This window comes from Ambystoma mexicanum, chromosome 6q, assembly GCF_040938575.1.
Source record: "Ambystoma mexicanum isolate Mex_15411 chromosome 6q, UKY_AmexF1_1, whole genome shotgun sequence".
NCBI classification, from domain to species: Eukaryota; Metazoa; Chordata; class Amphibia; order Caudata; family Ambystomatidae; genus Ambystoma; species Ambystoma mexicanum.
In genome coordinates, this window is record NC_090937.1 from 236727845 (window position 1) to 236750554 (window position 22710).

Consider the following 22710-nt stretch of genomic DNA (forward strand, 5'->3'; position numbering starts at 1 on the left):
GAACACTGAAACTGCTGCATTCAAGCCTGTATCAACCTGCTCGCACAGTGCCAAGAGGCCTGGTTTGACACTGTTGAACCGCCAACAACAGCTATGAAGTATTATTGACTCCTACCTGCCCGGCTGGTCCATCTTGGGTCCCAGAGAATGGTTAGGTAACTTCGGATACTTTTCCTCGCACAAGACATATCCTTTTACAAACATTGCGGTTATTGACTGCCTTTCACCCATATTCCATGACAGAGTGCTGCATCCTTCTATCTCATGCATATTCTCTGTTCTTTCCACAGGGTTGGATTTTGTAGTGCTGTTCTATTTAGTCATTTTTGCATATGCTGTGTTTAATTAAAGTATATATATATATATATATATATATTTATAGAACCTTGATTGGGCATTCCTTTTATTTGTACTGTTCAACATTGCAGTTTGGGTTGCAACTGGCTCACTCCCACACCCCTCAGGCCTGCTCTTGGCCCACGTTACCACAAAAGACGAAAGATTTATATCTTTCACCTGTGCCCGTTTCACCTTTATGATTAGGATCACTCTTGTTTTGTAGAAATGTGAGAACTGAGTAGGTGATTTGTCCACTTATTATACCAGCCCTCCTGTGGGGCAAAGTCATTTCATCAAACCCCAAGATTGAGCATTTGGTTAGTAGGTCCAGCCAGTACTTGCAGAGTACCACCTTGTCACTCAAATCATGGATAAACAGTTTGGGCCTACTTCTCTGGTGCTGGGTGCTATGTTTGCTGTGCTGTGCAGTGCTGCTCCCCACCAAAGCAGAATCTGTCAAATGGCATTGCTGCTGCTTCTCCCTCTTTGGTTTTGTGGTGTAAGTGGCTATTTTGGTCTTTTATCGTGGTTCTACTTCCGCCAGATTTCAGTAGGTGAGAATTTTAAGTGCAGTTTAAGATATACTTCAAAATTCGAGTTGGTGTGCATTCCTTCTTTAAAAAATATGTATTTATCATTTTTCGTTAAAAGAATTGTTAATTAACAAAACAATTGGTAATAAACAGGGTATCCGCAGCATTCATTTTAGTGTATCATGTCTTGGTACAATACTTCATAGAGTTGCCTGGAATAGGGACATTTATGAGGTGTCACGCCCAGGAAGCAACGTCTACTCAGTCCAATAAACAGTAGATGACAATATAGCCATGGCCTTTGTCCCATGAACATCGAATGCTTTCAGAAAATGTAGTAATATGGTAACACATCCATGCTGCCTGAAAACTAGATCATTCAGATACAAATAACTGGACCATTTACTAAATAACACTACAAAGTCCTCTCCAATGACCAATTACTGGGATTGTAAAATATTAGGATAAAAAAATATCTGGATTTGATTAAACCGAACATAAAACGCACTTGGCTTTTTTTAAATTCAGATGTGGCATACTACCAATAGGTATACACCCTTTCCTATAGGGCCTGACACAAATGGACTATTTGAAAGCAGAGGAAGTTCCCAATGATGTGGGATCTCGCATCCCCTGCACAATATCTTAAGCCAAAGAAAGCCAAAAAATGATTTAAAAGATAAGAATATGCCATCTCAAAGAAATACATGTGAAATGTATAGTGAGTGATATAATATTCATGAATACATTCCGAATACACTTTAGTTGTCACAAACAGATGTGATCAATATATATCTAAAAGTCAAAAATTGTTTGTGGGTTTGTGGCTTGGCAAAGCATTGGCGAATGGGAGGCATATGGGCATGACGGCGAGGCATATGGGAGGCGAATGGACCTGAGAGGCGAAGGTGAAGGCAGGTAGCATTCCAGAAGTTTCCAAATTGTTGCTATTAATAATCAGATTCAGGATATGCTTCCGGGAACAGTTACCGAGTGCAACTCAATCGATACAGTGGTGGATGCCGACAACGCCATAAACTATCCAACAGAAATCCTCAACTTTCTTGACCCCTGGGAATGCCATCACATCACCTTGGACTGAATGTTGGATCACCCATCATGCTGCTTGGAAATCCTGACCCACCTAGGCTGTGTAATGGCACAAGGCTGAAGCAAACCAAAAGAGGTAATGGCCGGAAAGGTTTAGAATCAATCTTAACCTCTGGCATTGCTCTGTGCAACCCTCCAGACCATCTTTCTTCACCTGCCAAGCCATTACAGCAAGGGGAAAGACCATATGCAAATCAGGCTTAGTCCCACACCCAAAGGGGAAGTCCAGCCCGAACTGCTAGGTCACATCCCTTCTGCATGAAACCACAAGCATCCCCAAACATGTTTCAGCCTTGCTGGGCCTCATCAGTGATGGGTAGCTTGGGTCTCTAGGCCCAGCAGGCACAGGGCCCACGTCTGGGCATACCCATCCCACTTGGGGTGACTAAAGCAAAACAAAAGAGGTGATGGCTGGAAGGTTTAGAATTAATCTTAACCTGTGGCATTGCTCTGGGCAACCCTCCAGACCATCGTTCTTCGCGTGCCAAGCCATTAATGAGGCTGTGCATTAAAACATTGTTGGCCAATGTAATTGAAGCGACAGTGTTGAACGGGAAGGTGAAAGGAGAAGATGTATTCATATTCATCTCCCACATTCCACTCATTCCGATAGACTTGCCGTTCAGTTTCAAGCACCTACAGTTCCCGGTCAGGCTGGCATTCGGTATCTTGATCAACAAGGCAAGGGCCAGTCAGTTAAATGCAATGGCACCAACTTGGAATCTCCATGTTTCTCCCCGGGCAGTTATATGTCACTTGTTCTAGAGTGGGTTCCCCAAATCAGTTGTATATGTTTGCTCAAATTGGAAAAATAAAAAATGTTGTTTATAAACATGCCTTACAATGAACATGTACTTTGGTAATATTAAACTTTAGGTCCATAGTTGTTGGCACCGTCGGCATCATGTCACCCATCATGCTGTGCAGAAACCTCCATGTTGTTCTAGTGGTGTTAATCAAAAAATGTTGTGAATTTCTTTGTCACCTTTCTTTTGGAGCCTTTCCAAAAAGCGTAAAGCTACCCTGAGGTATTTCTAACAAATGTAACTATGAGACAATGAAATCTCGGGGAACGCCGGGTATTTAAGCTATTTAATATAAAACTCATTGTGTTTTGAGATTACAATCTCTTCATCAGGGGTAAAGTTCTTTGTAAATGCTGAAAATAATAAGGAAAAGCTAACAGGAGCCAATAAACGGTCAATATAAAGAGAAGTAATTCTTACACAGGGCACATCATTGTCAATACATCTAGTATATCCTTATCATCACATAAGTTATGGAGTCGTAGGAAAAGTAGTAGGTTATTAGGTGTCACATTGTCTTTAAAGCCCTCAATGGACAAGACACACAGATTCTAAAGATATTAACAGAGTGATATATTATACAGTTCCTAAATATCAGATGAATGAATTGTGACAACTGCTGCTGAAATCTTGAAATGTCCCATGGGGCAGAAAAGTGTATTCGGAATTTACGACATGTTTACATCTTTTAAAGACTTTTGTGCGCTTTCTTTGGCTTAAGATATTGTGCCGGGAATGCCATCCCCACGTCATTGGGAATGTTCTCCGCTTTCTGTATATGTACAGTCCACATGCCAGGACTTTCAAATAACGCTGTTTCTTTATGAACAACCCCGATGTGTTGTGCATTGTCGACCTTCTTTTGTTCCAAATGGACTATTGTCCACACTGTAAGTATCAAAGAGAAACAAAAATTAATGTCTTTATCCTTTGCACCCCTACATGCGAACCTGAGAAGATCATATTTGAGATTTAGATGTAATGAAGAGAATATCCGCAATACTGCTTATCCTTTAAATATCTGTACAAATCCTAAAGATGATGCTTTGTCTGTGCTGTGGAAAAGTTTTTGGACTTTAAGAAAGAAACTGATTGACACCACTGCCTTAACTATTTATCTAATTTCCTGTACACATTTGATGGCAATGTCTGCATTGTCGATATCGCTAGTGTAATATGAACGGTTATTAAACATATCAAATATGAACATTATGATAATCTTAACGTCCACTTTTTGAACTTTATCCTAGCTGCTAAACGACTGACATTGTTATTTAAACCCTTGTTCTGTATGTATTTCTCAACTTTTATGGCTATGAGCCAAAATAAAGGATTGCTTGGTTGATTCATTGAATTTAGATCAATGAAGTTTTTGAGCACTTTTGGTTTAAAAGAACCAAAAGGGAACCTCTGACAAAAGTGTTGGAGGAGAAGCCAAACGTTGGTGTATTTGGAAAGGCGGCCCAGTGAGTCACCACAGATCTTTTCTGCAGAGGCTATATCCCAAATCTTGTACCAGCAAATGTTGATCCGTGGTCTGTCTGCTGTTTCCAGCCTTTCTCAAGGGTTATTCAGGCAGCCAGTAGTAGGTGACTGAACAACAATGCTATGGATCCTTTCAATGGCTAAACAGCTTTGACTGTCTCGCTTAATAAGATCACCAGAAAATCCATTGGTTGCAATGCTCCTGTAACCTCTTTGTTTAGGGCCAGCACCTCTTTCTAAAATATTTGGGCTTTCCCCAATGTCCACCAAAGGTGTAAAAAAAATCGCAGCTCTGCCCACAGTTCCGCCAGCATTGGGAGGAAATAGACGGGTTGATCCTGCGGAGAAGCGCTGGATGCATATACCATCTAAATAGGATTTTATAAACATTCTCTTACTTCATCACGCAGTGAGAGGAGGTAGCAGTCCTGGTCTAGATTCTCTCCAGGACTTGTCAGCGAGAGGTCAGTGCAAGTCCTTTTCCCACTATATTATCTACATTATACTGATGTAGCAACCCGTATCATGAGGTGAGGCTTGCCAGGCTATATACACACACCTAGCTTGTCTCATATGCTTGTCTGCATGCCTGATGTAGCCCCCCGTACCATGAGGTGAGGCTTGCCAGGCTGTTTACACTCACCAATTCTGCCTGTCACAACTATGCATGTTCTTGCACTTCTCTAAATGTACTATGCACTTTCTGTATCTAGCGCCTAAATGCCTCTGGGTTCTGTGCGCTGAAATAAATGCAAAAATAAAATAAATAAATAAACTGAGGGAGCCCTATGGCAGGTTCAGTTCTATCGAAGAGTTAACATAGTTTAGAGATTTTCTTTTTTGGGCATCCCTCCTTCATTATAAACTCTAATGCGTTGAGAGAGTGTATCCCAGTCCTGCGAATCACAGGATTTGCAATCCATTGTCTAAGCTGTCAATATCCGAAACGCTCTGCCTAGGTAATATTCAAGGTGTTTTTGCATTGTTCAAAGGCGAACGGGTAACCCCAATTATATAGTTAAGCCTGGTGGGTAAATCCCCCTATTTGCCATTCCTTGAAATCCCTCCCAGATAGGCCAGGCGAGAAGCTTGGGTTTCTGAAGACTGGGGAGAGGAGTCTCTGTACCACCTGGTACATTCCATAACCTAATGCCCTTGTACCAGTATAAGAGCAATACCATTGTGGAAGGAAGAAGAGTCCTGATGTTATTCCTGTACATACCATTGAGGAAGGGTACGGCGTGAAGAGGTTCTTTGGTGGCAGATTGCTCAATATTCACCCAGTGAGCATTAAAGGGTTCATTACACCAGCTCAGCACTCGTGATATGTTGGCTACCATAATATAATTCCAGAGGATGGGAACACCCTGACCTCCGTTATATTTATTAGAATGAAGGACTTGTCTACTGAGCCACAACTTGCGACAAGCCCATACAAATCTCATCATCTTTTTTGTGAAGCGTCTGTACAGGAGACCCTGAATTTATGACTGGGAGGGCTAGTGTGTGGCAGAGTAGTCAGGGATGTGACAATGGATTCTGCTCTGCAGTTGTACAAGTTGAGAATGAGTAGAAATGTCGCAGTCAGCAATCACACTTCTACAAACCAAAACACAATGCAATCATAAAGGTAAATCAGGGACAGTTAAGAGATATATCTCCTTTGCCTATTGTCACAACGTGGGCAGAAGGAAGGCTCTGCTCTTAAGAGGGGTGTGAAGGTGAACCAGTAGTGACCCAAACAACACAATCACAGTCCAAAATAAAGGAAATGTCAAATCAAGGTTCTATGAAAATAAAAACACTTTAATTAAATGCATCGTCTGCACATAGAAGGATTAAAACCCACCTCAAAGGAAGAACCGAGAAGGTGTGACCGACTGGGGAAAGTAGCACTCTGAGCTTATTTCCAGTGGTGGTAGGTAAAGTATTGACCACAAATAGGATATCTTGGAGAAAACAGTGGGCGATCATGAACTATACAGTCTCTAGGGTCTAAGTGGACTGAGCGGGCAGTTCAGAGTCAACAGTACCTGGATACAGTTCTTGGTGGGCTGACGCGGTATTACACGGGCTCGTAAGAAGGTGTCAGCTGATAAGGTTCAGTTCAGGCACTTAGGATCGTGGAGGCCCTTGCAGCAAGTGGGCATCAAATAGAGGTGAATGTGGGTGCCCTGTGCGGTAGAAGGGTGGTCCCTGGAATGCTTTTTAGTTGGCCAGGGCAAGTCAGGCTTTAGCCACTGGGAGGGGTCAATGAGTGACACTTCAGCTGTTTGAGTTGGCTGGCGACAGTCGTCGAAGTGGTGAACTTGAGTTCATTGATATGCAATCGATGAGGCGGCAATTCCAAGGGCTAGCTGTGCTGAGCCATGGTTGTAACTCCTGATTAGAGTCAGCGTGTGACTCTCCAGAGATTCTGTTTGGATTCCAGTGTTGAGCAGTCGCTTCAGGCCAACCAGGTCATGAGCTTTGGCTGGAACACGATGCAGTGTCAAGCTGGTCAAAGGTGTTAGTAATGTTCGATGTGGTGGGGAGCGCAGCAACCAATGCCGGCTACTTTGCTCTTGTTCCAAGTACGGTGAACAGAGAGCTTTGGCTGGTTTGGTCCTTCGGTTGCTCTGAGGACCTCTCAGGGGGCCTCGAGGATAGGATGGTTTCATTCAAGGTCTGCTCTCCCAGCTCAGGAGATTCTGCCGCAGAGTGCTAGTTCCTGATCTGCAGCAGAGGTTACTCCCGAATCTGTGCCCTGGGGGTGGTAGGTGACAGATCCTATTTCTGTTTTGGGTGATTCCTTCTTCACCTCAGACTGAGGGCTTTGAAGAGCGCAACACTCCGAAACGAAGTCCAGTCTTCAGAATGAGTCTGGGGCATTAAAGGATCCAAGAACATCTGAGTGAGTCTGCTGAAGCGGTGGAAGACCCCTTCTTTTAAGGGCAAGGTCCTCAGGTGATTGGACTAAAGCTAGCCTGCTTTAGTAGTCCCATCCCTGCACTGGAATGGCGTGGATGTTGCCCTGTTGATGTCACACCCAAAGTGCTTTGCTCCAGAGGAAGCTGAGAGGACAGGAAAGAGAGAGAGGGAGGAAGAGAGAAAGGGAGAGAGAGAGAGAGAGAGAGAGAGAGAGAGAGAGAGAGAGAGAGAGAGAGAGAGAGAGAGAGAGAGAATCAAGACAGTGGAAGCCTCCTTCCCTTGACCAGAGCCTTCCTGCCTATCATTATCTAATCCCACCCGGCCTTTAGAGATTCAGCACCCTTGTGTGAGGCAACTCCTTTTGAATGGGTGTGCTCCCTTGATTCCCAGGACAGCTGCCTGCTGTGGGCCTGTCTTGGACGGAGAGTGTTACCTGCCTTCACAAAGAGGAGGCCTGGCCCACTAGGTTCTTGTCCAGCATGGGCGACTCATGACCATCATCATTATGTAAACAGGGCGACATGTCTTAAATGCTGCCTTTGTGCCGCAGTAACTTGCGTGTCTCAGCGGCTGTCAAGTGGGTATTTCATGACCTTCGAACCTGCTCTGTGCCACGAGTAGAGCAGGTGCCGCGGATCAGGCTACTGATGTGGCAGTACACGAGTGCACTATGTTTTTTCCATGGAGTCAACAGGAAAGGGTAATATGGCTGGCAGATAACCTCTTTTAGAGAGAATTAACCTCATCATTTTATTTTAACAGGTCATCACCCAAGAATTTTGAAGAGAGGAGGGAAGTTGGCTTGATATAATGTTTTAAACTATTACTCCAACGAAATGGGAAGTCTAGTTTGATTCTAGTCATGCTATCTAAGGGCTTTGACATTTAGCCCCATTCATTTTCCCAAGTTTCTCAGGAAGCCAAACGCTTTCCCAAATGGTCTAAGCTCTGTCTTCAGGGCCGAGAGTGTTGATTGGGTGTATTTATGCCATTGTCATTAAGATGTCAGCATATAGGGCTGCCTTATGCTTAATATGGTTTATAGGAATACCTCAGATCTTATGGTCAGACAGGATTTGGTTGGCTATTAGTTTCATTATTAAGGTAAATAATAGATGGGACAATGGACATTCCTGCTGAGTCCCTCTAGAATTTGAGTTGTAGTGTGAATAGTGGCCGTTAATATGGATTCTGGTTTCAGGGGATATAAAACAAGCCCTGAGCAAGGTAATACAATTAACCTCCAGTCCACAATTTCAAAGGCCTTGCTAGTGTTGAGCACCAACAAGATCATAGGAATTTTGCACCTACGTCCGACCCTTATAATAATAATGGCATGTCTAATATTATCATGTGTGCTGCAATTAATCTGTTCTGATCCGGATCGATAAGCGATGGGAGAACCCCCATCAGCGTAGACGCCAGTATCTTCTAATACATCTTGTCGTCCATGCAGAGGAGGGAGATTGGATGACAAGATTTATTAAAAGATACTAGCATCCATGCTGATGGGGCTTCTCCCATCGCTTATCGATTTGGATCAAAGTTAAGGGGGCATTAATCGCTAATTCAATTTCGTCTTCATGATGGCTAGCTATAGCCGGTCGCGGGTCATCTGAAAAAGCTGATAAAGCGCAGACGAGTTAAGATACGGTTCTTGTGTTCCGGTGGCCAACCTCCCAGCAATAGTTTCTCATAAAAGCTTTCCAATATCCGTGAACTGTACTTTATCCACTTATGTTTTTATGCTTGTGTTATGACTTCTATTTTTCATACTCTTAATGTGTATGACAATAGCTTATTTGCTTTAGTACTTCGCATATACTAATATTAGTTCATGCTTAGCAGATAAGGGCCAGGAGGATAGCCCAGGCATGAAGCACGTTATAAAAATGTTTTAAGCTCAACTTGTCTAGTCCCAATTCTCTGTAGGACTTTTGTGATCTAGTTTGAGCATGAGCTAATTCCCACTCGCACACCTAGGCCTCTAGGTGATCCCTGGCTTGTTGCCTAGATTTAAAATAGGGCAGATAAGTCCACCCCTTATAATGACTTTCACGGCATCCCACAGGGTCCTCAGAGGCGTCTCACTGATATCCTTGTCAGTGAAATAGTTTTCAATAACCATAACCATTTCTTTACATATTGTAGGGTTCTGAAGAAGCGGTTTGTATAACTTCCATTCGCGCTTTGGGAGTGGCTGGGTTCTTATTATTCTCAGTGTGACTGAAACAACAGAGTGATTAGAAAACTGTCTGGGAACAATATCTGATCATGAAACATATGGGATTAGGGAGGCCGATGAGGCAAGAGGAGATCAATTCGAGAAAAGCCTGTATGAAAATGCGAGAAGTGCATGTATTCTCTTTTATTCTCATATAGAAACCTCCAGACATCAATGATGCTCGAGCCTGCAGGGTTCTGGCTAAGGTTACAAGATTTTTTTAAATCAGTGGCTGCCGGCGGGAGTGTTAGAACTCCCCACCAGGTAACAAGGACGGTAGGAGCTTGATAGCAGAAGATTCCAGAGTCGCTGAAGAATTCTTCCTACAATTGTAACCCTCTGCTGTGTAAGGTTTACAGACAGAGGGATCAAATAGTCAGAAGAGGAGACACACACACCCGATTGCACCAACTAGGAGCAATAGAAGAATATCAGAATCAGTATAGTTGTGGTCTTAGTAAAACTGAAAGTAACAGAATACTAACTACACCAACCTGAGCGATGGTACACAGCATTGACTTTACAGAAGGGGAGTGAAGTTTCCTCAGTAGCCTGGGAGTTCCTAAGCCAATCAACACAAGAACAAAGCAAGAAACTAATGAGGAATCTAAGCAAAGGGAGTGTTCAGGTACTAGAACAGAAAAGTAGAAATGGTTCTTACCATTCGGTGTTTTGAAGTTAATTGAATATCCCAGTTGATGATCCAGGTCCAAGGTTCTACCCCGACGGCACGAGGATGCCTAGAAGCCCCAAATATCCAATGTCCAAGACTACCCCGACGGCACGAGGACGCCTAAAACAAGGAAGTCTCTAGTCCTTGAGATCCCAAGCGGTGAAGTTCGAGGAGATCCTATAGAGAGTCCAGACGGATATGTTCTTCTGCAGACAGGATGGTGCTGGGGATGGCAGAAGGACCAACTTCGTAGGATGGACGTGCAGGCAGGATACAACTAAATCGCAAAGCAGAGGCAGTCCATTAAGCAAGGCAGGTTCGGCAACGTGCAGGCTAAGCAGACAGAATCACAAGGCAAGGACAGTCCGGGATGCAAAACAGGTTCAGCAATGTGCAGGCTAAACAAACAAATTCACGAGTCAGAGGCAATCCAGGGAAAAGCAGGTTGGGCAATGTGCAGGCACTGGAAGACCAAATCGTGAACAGGAAGCAGTCCAAAGTGCAGAGCAGGTATGGCAAAGTGCAGGACACGCAAAAGTTCAGAGAGCAGGACAAAAACAACAATAGCGCAGTCCAGAAACAGGAACAGAAGTAAGCAGGAAGGCAAGATAAGGGGACAAGAAGGAATCAAGAGCAAGAGGCAAAAACACGGGTCCAGAAAACGAGAGTTCCCAAAGATACGCAGCGGATTCCAAAAACACTTCAATCAAAAGCGTTGTGCCGTAGTCTGGGGGCTGGCTTTATTCTGTGTATGTCACGTGCCAAGTCACGTGTCATGGTGACGGCTGCGTGTCTACGCCAGAAGCGTTCTCCTCGTTGCCAGGGTAACCAGTAACGAGCGAGAAACGAAGCTCGCTGTTGCAGCCTAGGGTGCCGTCGAGAGTGTGACAAACGAAGTCCCAAGGATTTCCTTTTGGGCGTCGGACGTGTCGGCACAATTCTTTCCGCAGGTATTTTGGAATTGGACATTGTAGCGCCGTGATTCCTAACAGGGAGTGTCATATACGCATCAGGGTCTAAAGCCAGATAGAAGACTTCTCCTATAATATGTGCTCACCCCCTGTAAAGGCTGCAAGGGTTGGGAGGAGTTCTGTGAAGAATTCATGCTGAATATTGTTCTGAAAATAGAGGAAAACCAGCGTCATGGGATGGCCAAACACAATTCATTTTAAGAGAGGAATTTCCCGTTATGGTCTTTCAAAAGTCCCTTTTTAATATAGAGTGTCTCTGATGATTGGTTTATTTATTTATTTATTTGTATACTGCGCTGAAAGCCCACAGGCATTAGGGTGTAACAATTACACATAGGGTACAAACAAAAGGAGACAGGATGATCAGGTTGCGGCAGAGGAGAAGTATTGCTTACGAAAGGCTCTGCATCTCAATCTACATTCATCCCATGGGGTTAGATGAGTTTCTTGGATCATGACAATACTAATATCAATTGTATGGAGCCTCCTGAACATTGATCTTCTCTTAACTGGTAAGGTTCAGGCCTTGGGTCCTGATTGTAAAGTTTTCCATTCCTGCATTTAAGACCTAAGCTGTGGAAGAAGGATAATTGAATCAGAGTAGACTTAAAGGGGGAGTAAATTCGCACCCCAGGGTTCGAATGGCTTTCAGAATTTTTCATCGGGAGATCTGCACTGCTTGTGCAGTCGATCTCCCGATGAAAAATGAAGAAAGAAAAGATGCCTGCCACTACATGGAAAAGGGACTAAGTCTATGGCATGTGTATGGTATGTCATGTCTATGGCAGCCTAATGGGTTGAGCGCCATGACCTGACCATAATGCTCCAGTCCCGCAGGTAAGTGGAGGGGGCAGGGAGGCAACAGGGTGAGGCTTACTGTTGCCGATCTGTACTGGGGGTTGCTGGGACAGCAAACGGGGATTGTGTATTCTTGCCTGCTGTTCCGTCACCTGATAGGCTGAGCACACTTCCCCAGGTGCAAATTTGCATTAGAGACAGTGCATCCCTGCTTTTACTGCTTTTCAGTGTTTTATGTAGCAGTTTTGAGTTCCTGCACAGCAATGGGGTACAATCCAAGCACCTGTTAAGACCGTCTCACCGCTTTGGCATCGCTTTCAGAGCTAATCCGTACTAGCGTTAGGGGAGGAGAACCCACCTTGCATTGTGCACAAAGCGACTCACCAAAACGTGTAAGTGTGGCGTCTGAGGAAAAGGCCCCTATGCCTGGGGAACTTGCAGCATGAATCAGCCAAGGTCGGCACTGACCCTTTGTACGAGACATCAGGTGGCCCACATCAGGCTTTCACCAGGGGAACTCAGGGAGATGTCTGCCCCAGTCTCCTCTGCCCCGCCATGAAGAGCAGTGCACCCCTCGGTGCCCAATATAGTTTTGACCCCCGGGCGCCGGCGTGCCCCTTCCTGTGCATGGAATGGCGGATGCAGGTGCTGGGGAGCAAGATGTTTAATGATCCAGAAGGGGAGTCCCACCACCGAGAAAAGAGGCTCCCAGGTCTCACTTTAGGGCAGAGCAATGATACGCTCGGCAGCCCCAGAGGGGAGAGACCGTGGCCAATGCCCATCATGGCCACAACATGTTCCACACAACGCCACAGCGGCTCTCTTTGTTCAATTGTGTCAGTCCTCCCCGGGCATTGTGGCAGTCCCCCGATCAGGGCCGACCTGGGGGCACTCAAGTCTGTGCACAAGGCTGACTGCTTCCGGGACAGCATGCCCTGCCCAGAGCCGCAACACTTGCCGCCATCTTGGTCCGATGCATGAGTCGTTCAGAGCCGTCCCGGTGCTGGCTAAGCTCTTGTCAGTGTTAAGATTGGTGATGTCCCATCATTGCTGGCGGCAGGGGTTGAGAAGTTACTGCAGCTGTCATGAGGGTGGCATGGACAGATAGCAAGCCCGTAATTGCCTATACGCTTAAGCGGGTCACATGGAGCACGTTCGGCACAGTGTTTCGCCACACCCCCATCCCGCCCACATTCCTTTTTTTAATGCACACTCAGAATATGCAGATACACAAAAAACATTCAGAACTGCCTGTCCCTCTGATTTTTCTGCAGCCACTGCCATCAGAAGGACTGTGTTTGCGTCACTGATTCAATGTGGGGAAAAACATTAATGCATGTAGGATATATAGGGTAACTATCATCACCATTAGCACTCATTACTTTTTCTCTGCCAAAAAGCCACATGGGTTGAACATCTGTGACAAGAGCAAGGGGTTTGTAAAACATGTGTTCTCCCTCACAAAGATGACTGGAATTCAAGCATATTCTATCAGAGATAATCAGCTGCCCTGCATTGCAAGCATTGACAAAGCAGCTGTTTACCTTTTGTGTAGGCATGGAGTAGCAATTTGCAGGCATTCATAAATGCTACTTCCTGGCCAAGTTTGAAATTTGGTAAATGGTGTTAGTACCTGGATTTATATCAATGCCTGGCAAATGTCTCTGTAATCCCTTTGACAAATGCAGAACTATTGGCTCTGCCAGTGCTTGGATTTAACAGGAATTCAGTGCAAGAAACAAACACAAGAACATTCACAATGGAAACTTGGTTAAGATATTTTTATTATACCAGAAGTTGGTTGACGGCTTCAATTATGTGATTATCTTTCAAAACTGTGTTTAGAAAAAAACATAGAATCCCCTCAAAGGCACAGAGCTAGCTCAAAGAGATTACAGGGGTATGTGTTTTGTGTAAAGAACTGAAGCTATGGATGGAAATGGGCATAAGGGCTAACATGCCAATGGGGGTATGAATGGGTGGGTAAAAAGGCAACACCCACAGGAAGTCTGTTTATCGTCGGATAACATCTCTCGCCTATCTTCATTTGCCATATCAATAGGTTCAGTTCATAGGTAGCTTTTACAGTGCCACCTAAAAGCCAAATCTAACAAGCATTGTCAAAGCCAACAGGATTTTGGATAAGCATGGGATAGGCACTTGCAAGTCACTGATATAATGGTAATACCGGGCCATAAGATTGCAAAAGCTGGAAAATGGAGCGATTACCTGGACAAATGATGTCAGTGCCTGGAAAATGCTTTTCTAATAGCTCAAGCCAAAACTGTTGGCTTTTGCTGCTTCTTTTTAACAGGATTTCAGTGCATGCAAGAGATATAAATCAAGTGGCTGAAGGCACACTTGGTTAAGACATTTTTACTACACCATAGTCATTTACAACTGCAATTAAGTCATCATCTCACAGTAGACTGCTTAGAAAAAACACTGGCAGGCTAAAGTCCGATGATACTGCTTTGTTCGAGCGAGCTCAAAGAGATCTGTGGAGGATGTGTTTTCAGCAGGGAGAGGAAGTTAGAGGGTGGGAATGGCCACAGGGATCGGCATGGGCCACCAATGGTTGAGTAAATAACCAAACAACCCCCCACGCTCCCCCACAGGCTTTATGTCCCTTCTCAAATGTCATCTCACCCCTGCCTGTACTCCAATGCAATGGCGTTTATGCACCACCCAATAGCCCAAACTAAGATGACACCTGAGCATGCTTAACAAGTTGAGCAGAATGCACTGGGGAAAGGAACAGACTGTTGCTTCCACTACAAAAATAATTTGGAACACAGTCACTGACATTTGAAACACATGATCCATTAGCACCCTGGGTGGGGGAGACAGCCAATCAGGTGGCTGGGAACGCAGGCTTGAGCCGCCGGTGTAAGCATGCGTTCCAAGCCGCCTGACGGCCGGCACCCTCTGCCACCATCTTCTCCCCACCCTCCGTCCCCGTTTTGTTTTTTCTTTACTAACCCCCAGGCCCAACTTACCACAGCCGCACCTTCCTCTCGCTTCCCACGGCCGCCATGGAAAGGGAAGAGAGTTTTTTTTATTGCATATAGTTATAAAATAACCTTTACAAACAGGATAAAAAACAAATATATACAAAATATTATTCATTTAAATTGACAAAATATATGATGAATATTAAAATACCCTCCTAATGTCGGAACAAAAAAAGAGTTAAAAAGTAAAAGAAAAAACTTCAACAATTCCCATGCAAACCTATACATTCCAATTATGTAATTACATTTTTATTATGAGCGCTGTTTCATGCCCCGAAATCAGTCTATCCCAGAACATATCTGAAAGTATACCATCAGTTCTGTCCACAAATCTGTGGAACATGTTTGCTCGCAGCAGCCAGGTCCCCTCACAATCCACCAGAAGATGTTTTAGGGTTTGTTTAGGTGGATTCTTGCATATCTCACACAATATGTGGGCAGACTCCACCTGCACCAATCTGGAAAGAACTTATCCAGCCTTTCATTCCCATTGCGGCCATCTTGGAAAAGGATTTTCCTTCCTACAGCGGGACGCCACATGCGTCCTGTTGTCAGAAGGACAATCCTTTTTTAAGCACACTGGGTTACCGCTTTGGTAGCCTGGGGTGCTAATGGCCTTCATCTCCCGTTCGATAACGTGCCAGAGCCCTCGTTCTCCGCCCTCACTTTGCTCGGGCCGATAACTTGGGCTGCCGAGCCGTTATCCCCGTTCTAGCCCTTATAAATCATAAAGGTCTTGAAATACACTTAATAATGAAAAGCAATGCCCAAGTGCATGCAGACTTGATAAACGTATCAGTAAACAAATCTAAAGTTTGGGAAAAGAAGATGGCTTCAGTAATTTACTGCTGGTGATTTCCACACAATAACAAGAGCAACAGCCAAGGTCTAGACTGATGGTTATTCATGAACCAACATAGTGATCTGGCTCTTGTACAGTCCACATAAGTGGAACGAGAGGGTTAATTCAGTAGAAAGGCAGGAGGAATGGGAGGATTAGTTGATAGACAGATCATCTCCTGGATCCTTAATAGGGCTCACAACTGCAGGGCAACTAAGTTCAGTCATTTGTCCCATTTGTCATTTGATTAGACCTGTTATATGCACTGCCTCACTGAGTATTGGACAAAGCGGAGATTCAGGTTCTCCATGTTGCCGAATCATATTAATCACATGTACAGTCGTTAAAATGGCCGCTCTGTTAGTCTCGTAAGTAGCCTAATTGTTTTGCTTATGTTTGCAGGAGAAAAAAGCCCCGTGCAAGCACACAGAAGAGGAAGCCAGACGCCTGCAGTAGGGGTTTGAGCCAAACGTGGCATAAAGCACGTGCCACTGCATGTTACTACATGCCAGGAGCCTAATGTGACACGTGGCAAGTGCCACTGCATGTTACTAAATACCAGGAGCCTAACATGACATGTCACAAGTGCCAATACATGTCACTACATGCCATGCCTCTGGTTGTGTCTAAATAGTATCATACATGATGGAAAAAAAGGACCTTGAGGTGTGTTAAAAAGTATATTACTGTCGTTTTTGAAATTATAAAATATATTACCGTCATTTTTAAAATTATTTAAAAATGTATAGGAAAGAGCTTAGAGGGGACTCGAAACTGCGGAGCTCACGGTCTCGTGCCAGACTCCTTAACAAAGGGTGTTTTTCAATTGTGTAATGTTTTTGAAGGTATGAAAACAGTAAATGTAAGATCAGCTATGTCAGAGAATGGTGTCATGGCTGCTGTGACATGCTGTGGCACGTGTCCTACCCCTTCGCAAAGATGCATTGGGTTATGAGATTGACACGTTACCTTTTGCACGTGGTCCGAGCTGCTCTGCTCGTTCTGCCACCGCTTGAACTTCTCCAGAGCTTCGTCCATGGTCATGAGCCCCCGCTTCACCTTCTCCTGCATCAGGATCAGCTCTTCTTGGCCCGATGGCAGGGAACGGCGCTGACCCAGGGCCACGTACGTCTGCTGGCTGTCACTCTGACCTCGGCCTATAGGTGAGGGAGACAGGAAATGAGAGAAGAGAAAACGCGCGGGAGGCGTCGGTCACAGGGTGTACCTACTTTGGATGTTAACGTAGGAAGTCTCTGGGTATTTATGGAGCTCAGACTTAGCCCTGATGAGCAAGATAGCACTGTATATGGCAAGTGGGATACAGAATTGGGGAGTGATATGGATGTAAAGAGGACGCATTTATTATACATCTAAGTCATGTATACATTCTGCAGGACCCCGTACCCTCACCCAAGAAGGAGCAAGTAGGTGTGTGTTGAAAGTATACAATAATACAAGTCTTGCCTTTATTTCAGAGTGCAACATTTTAAAACAAATAAGTGCACCACAGTAGTCAAATATTTAGTTTAAATAATTGGTTTACAGAAGCATATGGGACATTTCTCGCTCTCAGTAGCCTTTTCACTGGGTCATGGGTTCTCCTTTGGGCTTGTATCCCGGCCGAGAAATCTGGATATATGTGTGTATTGCTTGCTTCGTAGCGAAGGGTCCCCTGTTCACTTGATAGCTTCAGGATTAGGTCTCTGTCTCTGTAAGTAAGCATGTTAGCGATACTGGTGCGTGGTGGGGCACCCGGCCTCGACACAGGGGCTAATGTGTGGTGTGCCCGCACTACAAGGAAGTGGGCAGAGAAGGTGGCTGACACGAATAGGGTTTTAAACAATGTCTCAATAAACGGTTCCATGGGGCCCCTGCAAGCCATCTCTGGTATGCTTACTATACGTAGGTTGTTTCTTCGTGAATGGGATTCGAGGTCCTTGCATTTTCCCTTCACCTTGTTAAATTCCATCTTCAAGCCGGCAATGTCCTGGTCATGTTGTCCAACCTTGTCCTCCACTTCGCTGATTCTGGTCCTCCGCCTCATTTATACGCCCTCTCTCCTTCTCCAGGCTGGATTTAAGGTACCCCATGGTTGGCACAATATCGTCTAATTTCACGTTAACCGCCATGAATCCACTTTGCATGGTGGTCAGCAAGTTGTCCTCTCGAGTGCTGCCAGCCAAAGCCTCTGAGCTGCTGGCCTGGAGTGGGTCAATCGTCCCCTGGGTGGCAGTCTGTGAACTTTTAAAAGATTCCATTGGGCCCTTTTTCTTTCCGGCATCCTTTGTCATTTTCTATTTTTGTGTCGGATAGTTGAGTGCGCCCGTGGGCGCTGTCGGCCTGGACTGCAGTTGTAGGTCAGCTCTATGTCTTCTGATGTCAGGGGTTCTGTGGGCCTCGTCGATGCAGGAGTATGCGTTTGGTGCTATGATCACATTCGACGCTGTCGAGTGCTTATGATATTCATATTGTTATGATCCTCCGTACAGTTTGAAATCCCTTTACTGGGAAAGATGTTTTCTGTGTTGTTGTCCACCCAGGGAGAGGGTTTCGTGAGTATATGCTTCTCACTATATTGTGTCAGGCCCTTCAACAGCGCGCGGTATGAGGCCTCTGGGGTCTGCCTTCTATAGCTTAATGGTGTCTAACACTGCTTCACAGGCACCCCTTTGACTTTAGCGGTCTTACTTACAAGTGGGGAGGCAGGAGAGCACGTGTGGTCCTCTGATTTGATGTTCCATGCGTGGAGGTATAATTACTTCCGTATTTATGAGGTCCACACTTGCCTTCTTCTGGGTCCAGTGGTTTTGGGCCGCAGGATGAATATATTGCAGTGCTGCTTACCGGTAGTGCCGTCATGTCTTGTGATTTGTTGCAGGTGGGTGCCTTTATTGTTTGTTTCCCTGCCGTCTGATACAGAGTGTGGGGGGAGGGGACAACCCCACTCCTCCTTGATCTCCCTCTAATCATGCCTTACTGGGCATTCGATTCAGGAGGGGAGTAGGGCCTTCTGTATATGCGGCAGCCAGCCTGTGGTCCCCGGAGGTAACCTCAGCAAAGCCTTTCCGGCAGCGCAGGCTTCGGTCCAGTCTTCCCGAGGAGCGGCGATGTCCGCCTCGGACAGGGCATAGGAAGAGAGAGCGCCCCATGCTCCAGGGGTGTTCCCGGAGGCTCAGGGCAGTTATGTGCCGCCCCGGTGTTGGATGGGGGAGGGCCGGAGTTGTATGGGGAACCGCTCATCCACGGCTCCCTCACCGGTGCTCTGTTCTATGTGCACAGGCGGCGCCTGCCGTCGGGACCCCCAGGTGTGACAAGAGTAGCCTGGGGCAGCGAGGGTACCTTAAGCACAGGCTCCAGATGTCTGTGCTGCCTGTCTCTGGTAGGATGTCGGAAGGGGCACATCCTTGCTCGTCCCCTCACGGCCTCCACAGCTGCGGCCTCAAGTCGGGACGGGCTCTCCTCTGACGGATGTCAGAGGCGGCCTCTAGGTCAGGCACCGGCTGCGGGTTGCAGAACCCGCTTTATCTCCGCTGCTGCTTCAGCAAAAGGAGCCAAATGCTGTCCGCTGGTGCCGCAGGCGAGTGGCTTCCCCACGATATCCAAGTTTCTAGTATTTCACAAGCGCTTCAGGATATTTTGTTCAAAGGATGTTGCCTGTTATGGAGCTCCTCAACTAAGCCGCCATTTCGTTCGCTGCTCCACAGCGCCCCGGCATTTGCTTTCTTCACTAGAGAATGTTGAAATGAAGCATTCATTATACCCAATTGACACCTCGCAACCTACAGACACTTTGTCACAACATGATGTATTGCATTGGTTACTTCTCTACAAAATGAGTAGCTATTATAAAAATTCATTCAGTCCCTGATGTATTTAGTCATTCGCAAATACATGAGAGAGACTGTATGAGCCCTTAATTACAACAACCTATAACGACAATTGACCTATGATACTTTTGACACAATCATAGATACCTGAATCCACACTGTACTTTGATTACACTAGACAGCTTATTTTATTGGATAATCTTAATACCTTTTATTTTGAATGCACCAACACAGCGTTTGAGGTATATACTGTGTTGTCTCACCATTACCCCCGACATTCATTGATGGTGACACCTCGGGATTGCCGCCTCACAGCGCCAAGTATTTTGTTATCCATTACCAGTCATAGGTTCACGGCGAGGTGTGCCACGCACGGCAATCACGTGACTCTACTATTTACAGAAATGGCTGCTGCACGACGGGAGGCTGCTTGTTAGCTGCCTTCCGTCCCGCTCCAGCCCTCTTTCGAGAGGATTTGGTAAGCTTGAGATCGATTTTCGAGTCCCAGTTAGACCATATTGGGAGAACTTGATCTTTGACGCAATTTGCCCTGAACATTTTCCAGTACTCTGAAGAATTACACACATTTTTTTTTCTTTTGACAGAGCACTCTGTCAGCGGCACATATCACTGATCAGCTAATACACACTGTGGGTCCGTTAATCAGTTTGAATTATTGGTTACCCAAAGGGCAATAAGAACACCTAAACAGTGAGTTTCCAAACCCTTTCCACATTCCTCATTTCATCAGATTGTTCATTGTGACATGATGAGTGGCTTCCAAGTTATTTAAAAAATGTTCCATGCCATCTTTTCCATTTTTCTTTTTGTTCCCTTCTCCTAAACGCTCCAATTTTTTAGGTCCAACAGTTAATCACGGACAGTACATTTAGTGGTATCACCACAAGTGAAATATGATCAGGTCAGTACTTCTCAGTCTCATTACATAGGGCCTCAGTACAAGTATGGCGTAAGGCAACAACGGTGCCGGAATCGCTACCGGCACCGTTGCTATCGTACCGCCATACTAGGAGTTCTACTCGCGGGTGCCCTTGCAGCCACCAGGTCTGACCTGGTGTACCAGCACCCGCCAGCAGAACATGATGGTAGCACCAGTACCTTTATTAACGGTACCGGTGCTACCACCTTCCGATTCCCATTGAGCCCTACGGGGCTCAAATGGGAATGGGGATGTACCGGGCCCGGCACCCGCGAAAGAGTAATTACCAGGTCTGGCTGGGCCGGAATAGCCCGGTAATTGCCCATTCGTGGGTGCCGGACCCTGATGCGAGTTTGGAGGTGCTACCTCCAACTTCGGAATGAGGCCCAGTGACTCTTATTAAAGTCCTATACTAATGGCTATTCACATATTGAATTACAGGAAGGGAGAGAGTTCCTATCACCCGAAGAAGGGAGCGATTCCCAAAATGCATAGTGAGAATAGGAATTCTCATTTACTACAGAACAGCTATTTACACATTTTTGATTACTTTATATACAACTTATGTATTGATAATATGCATGTTATAAAAACCGGGCCTGTTGAAAGGGCTGTTTTAGAAATTAGACAGAAGTCGAGGTAGACTTTAATTTATTTGAATTAACACACATATTTGAGTGTGATGAATTATGTTATTCAATACATTATTTTGTGTTTATGAACTTTGTTGAATCATTTGTTTTGTACTATACAATATTTATGTACTAATGTAAGAAAATATTGTATAGTATATATTTGTGAATTGCTTGTAACACATTGGGAGTTTTTCCCATTAAGGTGCCTTGGTTCTTCCTTGATAAGTTTCAAGGAACTACTCTGTTCTGTTCTATTTATCATATCGCTTTAGCCAGGGATATTGTTACCAAGAACACCAGAAATCACACTACTTAATACTGAATTTATGTATTATTTACTTAAAACTAAGTGCGTCCTCCACCCCTTTCCAAATGTGTATTTATGCCCATGTCAGTCAATCATGGCCGCCACTCTCCTCGTCGCCACCCGGTACAGCTGTGCCCCTCTGTATCCTAGCCACTGCTGTATATCTGGTCTGTTGTTACCTCTGAAAAGCGCTCCGTTATGCATCTGTACTGTTGTATACCTCAGTAAAGCGCTCTGTTATGCATCTGCATTGGTGCATACCTCTGTAGAGCACTCCGTTGCTTCTCGAAGCTTGGTCCGCGCTGAATAAATACCATAATAATGATCAGTGCAGACAGGTGCAGAGATTTGCATGTTCTACAGTACCTGGATGCCGAGTGCCATACACATCCTTTCCGGGGTCCGACTGCGATCTGGTCGATCTGGTGGCGCCCTTCTGCTGGAACACTGAAAGACAGGCAAGAGTTAGTCTTTCATGGTACGTCAATTTCCATGGTGACTGATACAGTAAGTGACGGTGCCTGCATATCCTGAGTCTACATGCCCCTCCTCTTTCGAGACTGCCAAATGAATGACCCTCCCTCACAGAAAGCTTTCTTACGGAATGGGCAAACACACCTTAGAATCTGGTGCCCCTTTGCCTGTCGCCAAGCAGACGGATGAGTGGAGTGCAACATGAAAGTGGAGGCGCTTCAAAAGAGGGCTCAGATTGAGTTGGGACATGTGGTTTCTCCTCAAGACGGTGTGTGCAGAGGCCTACCAGAGATGCAGGCTGGACCCAGGGGTTGGACATTCAAGTCGGTCAGACCATTTTGTTCCCCAAAAGATGTGTTTCAATGGACAGAGTGTATGCATTCCAACATTCCGCCGGAGGTGATTTTAAAGGACAGCTATGATATAACTGACATGTCTGAAGTATTACCAGGGTGATGATTTCTGGTGCTAGATTTAATATACCAAATTGGTTTTAATATACCAAACTACTGCATTGTGGGTGATGTAGTCTTGGTGTGATTAATAAAGCGCACAATGTTCGCAGGCAGGCTTGAATCATGCTTTTCTTTATGAATGGCAGCACACGAGACAACGGCAATGCTCAATAGGATGGTGAAGTGTCATTTCCTGTCCAGGTTTCCATTTCTCTTGCCAGGGCATTCTGGGAGATTTAGTTTGCTTCGCTTGATGGAAGCCACCTGATGAAGCATTCTGTTGTAAGGGGGCCTGTGACTGCACTTCCTGGATGGCATTGAGACCTACTTCCTCCCTCTCTAGTCACAAGAGTAGTAGCTCGGGCTGT

At 45.3% G+C, this 22710-nt stretch overlaps 1 protein-coding gene across 2 annotated transcripts in view; it reads right to left on the minus strand.

Moving 5' to 3' along the window:
• The window catches only part of BANK1 (B cell scaffold protein with ankyrin repeats 1), a 2974928-nt gene that overhangs the window by 59957 nt on the left and 2892261 nt on the right, over nt 1–22710 (minus strand). For both annotated transcript variants that reach the window (XM_069630704.1, XM_069630703.1), the window contains exons 14-15: nt 21780–21860; nt 16674–16861 (exon numbers count right to left, since the gene is read on the minus strand). In XM_069630704.1, the coding sequence (XP_069486805.1) occupies nt 16674–16861; nt 21780–21860 (269 nt within the window). The remainder of the gene's footprint in view (nt 1–16673; nt 16862–21779; nt 21861–22710) is intronic.